This window comes from Aptenodytes forsteri, unplaced genomic scaffold, assembly GCF_000699145.1.
Source record: "Aptenodytes forsteri isolate BGI_AS27 unplaced genomic scaffold, ASM69914v1 Scaffold81, whole genome shotgun sequence".
NCBI lineage: Eukaryota > Metazoa > Chordata > Aves > Sphenisciformes > Spheniscidae > Aptenodytes > Aptenodytes forsteri.
The window spans coordinates 2,759,732-2,772,734 of record NW_008795259.1 but is presented as its reverse complement, the minus strand read 5'-3'; the positions used below and the strand labels follow the sequence as shown (position 1 = coordinate 2,772,734).

Below are 13,003 nucleotides of genomic sequence, written 5' to 3'. Positions count from 1 at the left end.
TCCTCCTTCACTGCTGGAGGGGGGGAAGAAGAAAAAAAAAAAGTGGTGTGTGGGGGGTGGATAGTTAATCAATACAGAAATTCTGGGTAGAGGTTCTTTTGTCTGTAGAAGCAAAGCAACCCTCTCTTTCTTTATGTCATCCTGTTACAGGCTTCTCCCAAAGAACTTCAGATCATTTGACTATACACACTATTTCTTGTCATATATTCTTTTCAGGTTGTTGTTTCTTTCCCCACCCACCCTTGCAAAATTATTTTGTTTCTCACGAGTGTCTATCAAATGAATATGATGTCTGCTACAATATCTTGTCAGACTTTTAGGTGGAAAGCAGTATCCCTGTAAGCTGTACAGACAGACTTTCTTACAAACAGGAGTTGTGTAGTAGGCAGTGACGGTGATATACTAAAGAAACCTCAGCTTGATTGTTTGTTTGGTTGGTTTTTTTTTGTTTTTGGTTTGTTGGTTTTTTGTTTTTGTTTTTTTTTACACTAAAGTCAAATTACTTCAGCTGCTAATTTCTAGTCCTGTCCTTTCAAGTTTCTTCTCTTATACTGGGAAATGTGGAATAACCATATTTGACACATGAACATCTTGAAAAAGCCTGCATCTGCTTCCACAACCATCCCATGTGAAAACTTCCACTTCCCCTCATTTGTATGCACCTCTTTCAAGATCCCCTGCCATTAGTTAAAACTAAAACAATTCAGAACGTGGGCAGATGAAATTCAGTCTTCATTCGGAAGATGGAGAAGCAGAGACTGCCTCTAACAATTTTTGTCTGTTCAAATTTCAGTAACTGGTATATTTTCTAATATCTAGCAACTACAAAAGAAGGAAACAGTTAATAATTGAGTTGCTCCTTTGAGTTAAGCCCAAAACCCCACACTTTTCATGACAGCAACTTTTACACCTTAAAATCAACAACTAACTTGCAGTAACTACCGCACACAAAGCAGTCTGTACTTTCCCCACATAAGTTCACAGGCTCACTCTGTTGAGTCCTGCATTGCTGTGACCTGCTAACATGCACCATGGCAGTAGGTTAGCAGTAATTAATCCAAGTTAGTAGGTTGCAGCAGGTTAGCAGTAGGTCAATACCAGCTTAGCAGCCACAGTTGTTTTATTTCTTCACGCAGCAAAAACTAATGGACAGGTCTGTTTGGTAAAGCAACACTGCTGTTCACCAGGCTCCTGCAAAGACCTATCATAACAAGCACATCACCTCTTAGACCAAAACCAGTAGCCTAAGAAAGTCTTATCAGCACCAAGGTTATTCTCAAGAAATCAATGCATTTGGTTCACTTGTGGAAATACAAGGTTTTATTAATCATGGTGATAACATGGAGGTGTTGACGACTCAGTAGACAGAACTCCAGTTTTCCTAAAAAAACATAAGAAAATAACTATCCCTCCCTGTTGTACCAGCACAGTCCCTGGCAGTACCTCACTATACTGTAGCTAGTATGGAGTAACTAAAACATACTGCTCTCAGGTTCTGGCATTTCCAATGTATCTATCTAGCAGAGAAAGATCAGTGCAAATACTCTACAACCAATTCACTTACTGCTGCTTTAATAAACAGAAAGAAATGAAAGTCAAATTATTTCCTCTTTTCTATTAGAACATTTCAATAGTCATTCTAAACACAAGTTTGGTGTCCAAATCATTATCAGTTTTTACTATTTTACACTCCTACACTGTTTTGACATATAAAAACTAGAAGTTAATGATGTCTGTTGGCAAATTGAAGTGCTGAATCACTGTTGTTTAGTGTAAGTGGCTCAGCTGTGCTTGATAGGGTTTTTTTTCAGTATTAAAGAATAGCTAAGAATCAAAGATCTAGATTACCATTCACTGAGATCTGAAATGGGCTGCTCTGTGCTCTATACAGGCACAGTTAATATTCTCTCATCACAGCTGCTGGGAGGGAAAACGGGATCACCTCCTGAAATCTCTGCAAGAGCTCTCTTTCCAGCAGACTTAAGTTAACTGGACATAGTGAATGACTAAAGCATGAGAGAATTTCCTGTACATCCTCAGTCCATGTAAGACATCTCTGCAAGCAGGAAGATTTACAGAGAGATATCCTCCAAAACACATTCATAAGTTATAAACATGAATGTTAACAGAAAAATACAGAGTTGTGAGACTCACTCAAAGATTATTGTAGTATTTGGAGAGCAACAAACTCACATAGGTTGTTTATATATCCTTATCCAAGGTGACTTTAACAAAACAATTATGGACAAATACTAAAAATAATTTTTCTGCTAATGGAGAACGGAAAAAGCATTTTTGTTTGGCTTCTGGGGACAAATCTTGCTGACTAATGGAGAATGGAAAAAGCCATTTTTGTTTGGCTTCTGGGGACAAATCCTGCTGACTAGGGAGAGCAAGAAAGTATGCACTTTGATGTTAATGGCTTTTGGCCAAGGTAGGTAAGTTTCTGACACGGATACAACCAGCTGCTGGAGCCCCCATCCGCATCAGAAAACCCACTGACAGTCCTGCTAGTTCAGCTGAACCAGTGAACGAAGACAAACAATTTGTCTGAAGCTAACTTTCCCTCCTGAATCCATGACACCTAGATACAATGGGGATGACACAAAGAATCCTGAACAAGCTATATGACAATAAAGAAGCAGTATTTGTCAATGGCTTATCCTGTCCAAATCCAGAATTCTTTCAGATAATTTAGAATTAAATAAAATTAGGTCTAAACACAAAGTAGCACACTGCTCTTGGTTTTGGCACTATTTCCAGTACCCACAACTAGACAAACTTACAGGTGTCCTGTAAAGACCCAGGCCACTTTACTCAATAAAAATCTAATGGTGACTTGGGCTTAGAGCTAAAGTTCTCACATACACGCAAGACTTGCAAGTACATTTCTGTCACAGCAGAATTTACAGCTGCTCTATGAATAACAATGTTATTGAAAACTCTTATCAATTTCCAACTGATAACTTTCTCTTTAGATACCCTCTGTAATATACCTCGCTCCTAGTTTTATCAGAGAACAATTGAGCTTGTAGATGTGACACACTACTAAGTCTTACATACAAAATAAAGCACTGAGAATGTTTGTCACTTTTAGAAATGAAAATTATACACATTCCAAGGGAATTCAAGTCATGTCTTATAAAACACTAAAAAGCTTAAATCATAGCATTTAGAAGGCTGCACCTATAGCAGCAGCTCCCAAGACAGAGGTCAGAGGATCATGTTGGATTGTGGCAGTTATTAGTGGGGATGCAACATGTACAGAGTCATATTGGCTTCTGCTATCATTGTAGAGATTATGAAGAACCATTGGTCTGGAAAAGTGGCTGACAACCCAGATAACTTGGAAGTTCTTCCCCAGAATAAAAGTGTGTTTCATCTGGCATCTTACTGGTAATTAAGAAAAACAACACAAAACCAACCAGAAAGATTCTTTTTGTTTCAGGAACAGGCTTGCTATACTGATGAATTTGAAGCAGTAAGCATTTTACAAGTGCATTTAAGATGGTATAAAATGATAGCATATTTGAAATGAAAATTTTTACTCTGTTTTAATGGTTGGCTTCTAAGGACCAAATTATTCAAGAATTATTGTACATTCTGCAAGTTACATACCTCTTATACCATATTTTCAGAATAAATATTATCAGAGCACCTTACTACAAAAACAGTAGCTGCTTTTTTGGAGGGCCAAAGAGTCAGCAAAGAATCCATACAACACCATCTAATCCTTAAGAAATCATTTTTATTCCCAATTAAGAATGGAATCCCCTCTACTCAGCACTGGTGAGGCCACGCTTGGATTACTGTGTCCAGTCCTGAGCTCCCTAGTACAAGAGAGATATGGATGTACTGGAAAGAGTCCAGCAGAGGACCACAAAGATGATTAAAGGACTGGAGCATCTCACATATGAAGAGAGGCTGAGAGAGTTGGGACTGTCCAGCCTACAGAAGAACAGGCTCAGGGGGATCTTATTAATGTATATAAATATCCAAAGGAGGGTGTAAAGAGGACAGAGCCAGGCTCTTCTCAGTAGTGACTGGACAAGAGGCAATGGGCACAAACTGAAACACAGGAGGTTCCTCCTGAACACGAGGAAACACTTTCTTACTGTGATGGTGACCAAGCACTAGCACAGGTTGCCCAGGGAGGTGGTAGAGTCTCCATCCCTGGAGATACTAAAAAGCTGTCCAGACATGGTCCTGGGCAGCCAGCTCTAGGTGGCCCTGCTTGAGCAGTGGGGTTGTACCAGATGACCTCCAGAGTTCCCTTCCAACCTCAACCAGTCTGTGATTCTGTGAAAAACACACACATTTAACCTGCTAGCTATACCGAAGCAGCACACAAGTGGCCCACTAACTTTAACAGTTCATCTCTAGACTAGACTTTGAAGCTATAGCTCTTCTCGCCTTCATGTGAAAGCCTTCAGAGGAGGCTTCCTCCTCCTTTCAGGGGAGGAATCTGAATGATCTGTTCTAGGACACTCAGAAAATAGGAACACTACATTTGCTATTGAATTGTGACTGTTCAAATTCTCAGCTGGCAGGCTCACTCTGTACATTCAAGGACAAAACCAGTACTGAGATGAATGTACACATCCAGTCTTTGTAGCCAGGAAGTCCAATCAAAGATCAATCTGCAGGATCATGACAGAAAAAAAAAAGCCCCCAAACTACTGACTGCCTAAATTAGTGAAGATCTTTCACAGAGCAAAGTACACTATGAACTCCTTGAAATCATAACACTTGCTCAAAGCAAAGTTCCCCCCCTCTGCCATTGCTCAGACAACCACAGACCAGGCTGGGATGAAGGGCAGGTGCACATGCCCTCTGCCACAAGGAAAGAGGTTCATCTGCAAGCTACCCTAGCTACAGTCAAAATATGTGAAATACCAAGAATTACATCAGGACCTACAAGGGACAACTCTTCTGTGGCTTCCTTCTCCAACCTAACCTTATTTTTGACAGAGCGGGGGGGGGGGGGGGGGGGGGGGAGAAAAAGAAAAAAAAAAAATAAAAAAAGGTGGAGGGAAGGGGAAGAAGAAGAGGAAAAAAACCTTTCCCTCTGGGGAGTCAGATGCCAACAGAAGACAACACTTTTGTGAGCAGGCTAAAAAGAACTCTACGATATTCAGATAGGAAGAAGTTTTTGGTTTTGGGGCAGGGTTTTTTTAGTTTGTTTTTAAACATGGCTTTGCACTGCCACAGTCAAAAAGCTACTATGAACTATGTGGTCAGATAGCACTGAGGGCAAAGTTGTGTTTACTTGTTTCTAAACCACAGTGATTATTTCCATTTAATCTTCAATTAAAATAGACTTCATTCACAGAAGTTTCCACTTGGAGTACTCCACATTGTCAGAAAAAAGGTAGCTTTCATACACACAGCAAAACAACAACATAACAAAACATTACACAAGTTCTCTCTGGATTTCAGCACAAACAAAATCTGTCTACCTACTGAATTTACTGCTATCTAGTGCTGTTATCCTTTCTGTAGGTATTCAGGTGAACATGAAAAGTCAGTAGCTTATGAACAAAATAATGAAGTTATTAGCTCACCAATAATGCTTATGGTCTCCTTTCCATGGCTGGCTAACCTGCATTAAAAGCGCTAGCTGATAAAATACTATTCTGACAATTGTAAGAGTGATTTTCTTCTTTAATTTCATTGCTTTCAGTGATAAAAGACTACTGCCAGGATAATTTAAAAACCAGGATGTTGGCAAATTATCAAGTTGCTATGTGTTAATCACTGGGCCAGACCCCTCTAAAGCCAAACAAATAGCACCACTTATTCAGTGACTTAAAACCTGAGTTTTGATGGAAGAAAGAAGCCTTAACCAGAACCCATTCCAAGAGAGCTTTTGCTTCCTCTTTTCTGGTGGAGCATCCAGTACTGAATTACTTGGCAACGGTTTCTGTTTCTCTGTGAAATAAAGGATGGTTTAACAAGACCTTTAAAATCTTAGCTCACAGTTTTTGCTGTAGTTTACTGATTACAGTCTAAATTTTATTATAATGAACTTCAAGGGAACCTGAAAAATACTCGCTGTAATCAGTGGGCTCATCACAATAGAAAGGCTCAATCATTTACTACATCAGCATAATGAAAAACATCCAATCTGAACTGAATATCAATATATAATAGTTTTAGGCAGATTATTTTACATTGATCAACATTTAAATTATTCTTTTAAAACACAACAGTCAGGAAATAGGAAAAAATCACAAATATTCTTATGCTAAATACAACAGTAAAGTGGAAAAAGAAGAGACTGACATAACTGGTTCAATCTTCTGTATGTGCTCACTCTAACAAAGATAACTACCAGTGAAACCTCTGGGGTCTACTTTGGTGTTACTATAAGTGGAGGTTACTTGTAAACAAGGTTCATTACAGTGAATTAAGTCTGCTTATCAAGCCCAGGTAGAATGTTATGTTTTGCACTATGAATTCTGAATGCCTGACATTCAAGTGTTTTTCATTTCTTCATACGTGCAATGTTCCAAAAATTTTGCTAGAAATAAATAAACCGATTTCCATCCTAATGAGGACTGCTGTGCAAGAATGAAGTATAGCTTGCTTGCTCTCTTCACTAGATCGCAGTTGCAGACGGAACATAGTTTGCACAGGGGGAGAAGTACAAGGGAAGAGAGAAATAAGTAGCTTCTTAGAATGGTACTATTCAAAGACAGTATTTTCTACCCCAGCAAAAGTTCAAAATTAATTCCTAGCACCATATTAAATTAAAAAAAAACCCAAACATTTGAAAAAGTATTTATGTTCTCCTCGAGAAACTCAGAACTAACTTCTGATGGGGAGAGAAATCTTAAAAAGCGAGGGCAGAAAGAAACCGTGGTTCCTCACTTCAAGTGGGAGCTACTTGAGAGCCCACTTTGGAGAGAATGGATGTTCAAGCCTAGAAAAATTCAACGACAAAAAGTGTAGTTAACCACTACCTTATCTGCATTCATATTATCAGATTCTTTTGAACTCAGCAGCAAAGCTGCTACAGAACCACTTAGTGATCACTGACTTAAGCAGACAAAGCTGACAAGGTCACACTGACTTCAATGAACAGCTGCTTCAAAGCAAATTAACTACAACAGAAAGCTGTGTTCTAAGCCAATCCATCTTCAAGACTTCCAGACACCTTGGCTTGATATTAGCTGTGAACTGTCAAATCCGGCTTAATTACATACAGTTAGTGAGCTTGCTGCTCCGGATTTCGTTTTGTTGATTTTTAACTGCTGCGTGTATTTCTGTTCAGAACAGTTTAAGAGGATGCTTAAATAAGGACATAAGTTTATTAAGATGCTTTTCTGGACAACTGTTCAATCATTTCACCACTACCTTTTGGTTTTGGTTACCGTATTGGTAAACCAGCATGTGCAAACAAGATGTAGTAACTCATGCAATTAACATTAGTATTTGCAGAAAAAGCCTCCCATTAAGAGATTTAATTGTTCATTTTCCATTGACTAGTTAGGCTCAGTATTCAAAAGACAGTGGATGAGTTTACTCTAATGGCTATGTTTCACAATCCCAACCCTTAAAGAAAAAGAGAAAGTCAAGATTCATCGGTGGTATAAAGACCCTTTCTGAAAGACTCTGAAAGTTACCTCACAGTCACAATGTTAGTGGAAGCTGATTTTACCAGTATTTTGTAAAAAGTTACTGCAAAAGTCAAATTGGGCAAGGTTTCAAGAAAGGAAAGAAGGTGATTTTTTTTTTTATTAAAGAGAAAATTATTATGACTTAAAAGGTAAGGGAAACATGATGAGCTCTAAGCTTTTTATTGACCTGCACCAAGACAGAAAAGGGTGGGGGTGGATTGTGTGGGGGGGGGGGAGGTTTAAAGTCAAGGCAGCTATGTGCTCTGCTTTCTTTTCTGGTGGTCAGGCAAGGATCTGTGGTCCACAGTTAGTCCAAGGTTGGGCAAGACAACTTGGCTCACAAGCATCAACTAGAACTAGAGGCCTGACCTATCGAAGGGAAGTTTGAAAAGATAAGCACAGTTATCTTGAGCAGGAGGAGCAGAGCAGAGCACCCAAGACCTACAGAATCCAGTGTAAGCCAAGGAGAGCTGATAAACAAATCTGTCACAGAAAAAAAATGTTGGCTGACTGGCAGGGAATAGCAAACAGCTGAGCAAGGCAAGCTAGTACAGCCTGAGACACAGCACTGAGAGGCTTGACTTAAGAGACTCGGAAACCAAAACGCAAGAGCCCACGTAAGACAGCAACAGGGAGTAAAAAGCATACTCCACAGGGCCTCCCTGTTGTAGGATCAGGGTATGCGTTTTGTGCTGTGGATAAAACACAACCCTGTACATGGACACATTTCCTATGTCAACATGCCAGGATGCATTCCCATCCAACTGCTAGCGGGTGGGGAAGTTGGTGAGCAGACAGTCAGGAGGCTGCAGGACACCTGCTGCCTATGCCACACTGAGATCAGGAGGGAAACCGTATCCAACTCAGGCAAGACCTAATGCCTGAAACTTTTGCCCAGATGTAAAAGCAACTTCTACTGCCAGCACCAGAAGTTTTAGTACAGACCCACAGAAGACCCAGGAGTGTTAGCAAACAGGGTTTTTAAGACTATAGTCTGATATATTACTTGAGAGCAACACTACAAAAATCCAGTCATCCTCCTTGTAAAAGGGCATTGGATTGGGGGGGACAGCGGACAGTAGGAAAGAGAAGGAAAGTAGCTACTGCAATACAGAAATAGGGCCTGGCAGCGGGAAAGTGGGTGAGAAGTAAAGAGGCAATAGTGTCCTTTTTGCTCAGCCAGCATGAGAATATCAGAACAAAGCTACTAAAATTTGTATGTCCATGTCCAACTGCAGCTATCTGAATAGTATTGACAGAAAGGACTAGACATTTTCCACTACAGGGATATGAGGCAGACTCCCTCTAAGGCCGATTAGCTCCTCGTGGCCAAACCTGGAAGAAAGAAACAGGACGGAAGAAGGGATACCACCAAACTTACTGGTCATCTCCAGGATGATAGTAGCCTCAAAGAGGTTTTCCACAAGGCAAGGCTTACGTGCGCTCTGGGTATGCTAACATCTGCAATTATCTCCAAATACAGGAAACTTTATTGCATATCTGTAGCAGTGGAAGACTGTGTTTCCATCCTCCTCACATATTAAAAACAAGCAAACAAAAACCCATGATGCAGTTGATAGGCCATTAACAGCAATAAAGAAGTATTTTCAGGGAATGACCTGGAATACTGAGCCTCTTCTCACTGAGAGAGGCCCCAGAACACAGCCATTTGATGAAGGCAGAAGTAATCTCTCAGCTGCAAGAGATCAGATCTTCCTCCACCCTCAACAGAGGAGTTTCCTCAGAACACACACAGTTCCAGGGCAAAGACAAACCTCCTGGGCCTCTTCCCAGGACCTTACATCTGACTGCCTTAGTGGGAGGGAAGGCAGAAAAGAGCTATAAGGTCTGCAGAGACAGGAGAAGGAGGAGATGCAAGGGTTATAATGTCCTGCTTTGTTGCAAATGTATCAAAGGGCCCTTGATATAATGGCCAAAGAATGCAACTGCGCTACCACATAAAGGATAAGCAATTCAGGGAGCAGGTTCAACTAATTCCCAGACAGAAACAGAAAAGGGCTGCAGAGACCGAGTAAGGACGGTTGCATATTGTGCTGGGACTTAATAGCACCTGAGCTCCTGCCGTGTGGGTGGGCTTTAAACATGCAGATGTCTTGTCATGAGATGATGCAGGGAAGCCAAGAAGAGATTTGGGACACTGCTCAAGAGCCAGGATGGAAGTGAACTCGAACCCTTAAGACTGCTGCCTCCCAAGCTGAAGAGCAGATACTGTAGTAAAGACAGATTTACTGCAAGCAACAAGTATTCCAGGCATGGGCAAAGACCAACAAGGCCCCATAAGCAAGCACAAGCCAACAGCTTAAGAGAAAATTAACCATTTTTCAATCCACTTTATTTAAAGACCAGCATTTAATAGCACTCCTCTGAAAAAGGCTCTTTGGAGCTGCTGAGAAATAAGAGTACCTCATGGAAAGATTGGTCTTTGATAAGATCTGACCCCCTTTAAAGTTGCTGAGATAACTGTACCAACTAGGAAGTTAGGGGGTGACTATGCTACTGTCTTAGTTTGGACCAGGAGAGTGCTCTTGGAGCAAGTCTCTAAGTTGATGCCCACTCCATTCCCCTGGTTTGGGCCACAGAGCTGTCTTGGCACATACGAGTTAGATCCCTTCTAGAGTACATAAGATCGGGAGATGTCCTCCAGCTGCTGATAGGCATTCAGTGCTGGGATCACACTACAACCAGCCTGAAGGAAACCCCCAAAACAAGGATAGCGTGGCTGCAGGTTTCCCAGCAGCAAGTGTTCTGCTCCCAGTGGTCTGACCATCTGTAAATGCAGATACAGCCTGCCTCATAGCAGTGGAGTTGTGGGGCCTCCGATCTCAAACAGCTGTATGCAAAGACTGTCAAATGGCTACAGCCCCAGTAAAACTCTTCTGAATGTGCATTTGTGTCAGCGTTCCCCCTCCTCAGGCAAATTCAAACTTGGAAAAATTACATATTGCAACACGGCAAGGCAAGAAGTGGGCACGTGGTAAAAGAACCCATGGAACTCACAACTCCATGTCTGAAAGGATTAGGAATATCCTGCTTTGGGAAGAAAAAAACCCCCAAACCACAAAGTAAGAGGAAATCTTGCATTTTGTCCTTATATTTGTAGGAGTGTTTCTCTCCCAGTGCTCCAGGGATATGCTTCTTTTTTTTGAGTTTAGACTGCAAAAAAAGTTTCCTAAATTCATTGGCGCAGCAAGGCTGCCAGTGTCTTTGAAATAATTCTGCTAGCAAACTGCTGATCCAGAAAATAAAGCCCACCTGTCTGGTATTCCACCATTGGAAAAATTGCACCATTTTCCTGTATTATATCTGATTATATACTAAAAACATTAACCCATTATTAATATTGATTTATGACCTTATTTCATACAGAATCTTGCTGTTTCAAATACATCTGACTCCACTAGCCTAATGATGTCCAGCAGGCCAGTCTTCTACATGTTTTCCAATTTAGAACTGCTTTCCCTCCCTCTCATTGTAACAACTTAGCTATATTAAATTAATATTATTTATCTGTATAAAACTTGCCTAAAGAGTTATTTATTTGAAGTGAGGGCAGAAGTCATGCTGATCACACAATTCGCATTCTCTTTGTTTCTCCCTGTATCTTAAGATGTTCACGTACACACTTCAAATAATTTCTCACAAAGCTTTGGGAGAAAAATATTACAATTTAATGCATAAGTGACTACAGTTTTCTGGTCAAGATGCACTCGTGCCTAATGGGTATACTTGGATACTTGAGTAAAAGCATTTCATTTATGAAAGTGTGCATTATAACAGTTGAATTTGCATGTTGTTAACAATCAGAGTATCACAGGTCTTTAACCTATTGGTATGATGATGCCTGCTTCACTATTCTACTTAGGAACTTGCTTACTAAGTATACTTAACACAACAAATACTTTTCCTTAACTGTGTATTTATTAAGCTATTTTTGGTAGGAAGAGAAAGTTCTACAAATTGACAACTTTTGTGATTCTTACTCATACACAAGCAATTTTACAGTGGAATTTCCAATTTAACCATTTTCAATAAAAACAAAACATCAATCCTGCAATTTTAAGTCTACTTGCAAGTCAAGCCTTCCTTTCCCCTTCCCACAGCCCAACTAATGCTGAAGGTGCACAGCTGCCACAGTGTACAATACTGCATGTGACACTTGATTTGGAAACAGCTTAAAAGCAATACATAATAAAGGCACACCACAGGAGATACTACATCGCTATTCAGAAAGCCAGAGTACTCTTAGCAAGAAGCCTTAATTAGTCAGACACACAATTAAGCTTGTTTTTGTGGGACTGACAAGAGAAAAAAAAACATAAGAAAACATGGAATCACACATTCTTCTCTGTATTTCAGTACAGTTTCAGGTGCCTTACCCCCAGCCTAACCAACAATTTCTTTGGTGGTTAAACATTTGCCTCAGGAGACAGAAACATAAGGGTGTAGGCCCTGTTCGAGGAAGGCATCAAATGCAGGTTTCCCACACCCACAGTGTGGTCAATCACTCAAAGGGCAGGCGATATGGCTGGAAGGGTCCCTCTCCTAAGCAGACAAGCGACCTCCCTCGTCTTAGGATGAAAGCAACGTCTCCTCCTGCGCATTAACCACGTACATATGGGCTATACAGAGAAAGCTAACCCAGTTCATCAAGCGGCACAGGCAGGAGGACACCTGGTTTCCACGCCGGGCCCCGGCAGGAGGGAGATGGGACTGCCCAGGCCTGAGGCAACGGCCGGTCCTCCCGCCGCCCCACGGCACTTACACCCCCGGCCCCGCCGCTGCCTGCCCCCTGCTCCCCCGACCCCTGTGAGGGGGCCCCGCCGGGCAGCCCCGGAGGAACAGGTTGGCGGGAGGGGGAAGGCCGCCCAGGGCCCGCTGCCGGCCACTCATCCCGGGAGCGCGGCGGGGAAACAGCGGCTCGCGGAGCGGACCCTCCCCGGGGCAGGACGGCACCAGAGCCCCCGACCACAGGGACGGTGCGCGGACGACCGGGGCTCACCTTATCTCGCAGAGCGGCCGCCAGCACAACCTCCGGACGAAGGTCAAGGCTGTGGTCGCCATGACCGGAGGAAATATGGGCGGGAGGAAAAGGAAGAGACGGCAAACTCCGCCCCGCCGGAGCTGCCAGGCCCTCGGCTGAGGAGACGGCAGCCGCCCACTCCGTCCGCGGGGAGGGAACCGCCTCCAGCGCCGTGGGGAGGCCGGGCTGCGGCAGGGTGGCAGTTGGGGTGGCGCTTTTTTTTCCCCTCATACTGCCGAGGTCGTGATGTGAGACCCTGGTCAAATCACACGTAGCTGACTTTTTCTGACATAGCCTTGGATTTCAAGTAGGGGCGTTCTTCTTTGAACTTGATACACCT

At 42.1% G+C, this 13,003-nt stretch overlaps 1 protein-coding gene across 2 annotated transcripts in view; it reads right to left on the bottom strand.

The window, feature by feature from the left end:
- ECI2 (enoyl-CoA delta isomerase 2) overlaps positions 1 to 12,769 on the bottom strand; it is a 33,234-nt gene extending 20,465 nt beyond the window's left edge. Inside the window, exon 1 of one of the 2 annotated variants that reach the window (XM_009279180.2) lies at positions 12,643 to 12,769. In XM_009279180.2, coding sequence (XP_009277455.1) covers positions 12,643 to 12,704 — 62 coding nt within the window. In that variant the 5' untranslated portion in view covers positions 12,705 to 12,769. The remainder of the gene's footprint in view (positions 1 to 12,642) is intronic. The other variant, XM_009279181.2, reaches the window with a different exon arrangement.
- Between the last annotated feature and the right edge of the window lie 234 nt (positions 12,770 to 13,003).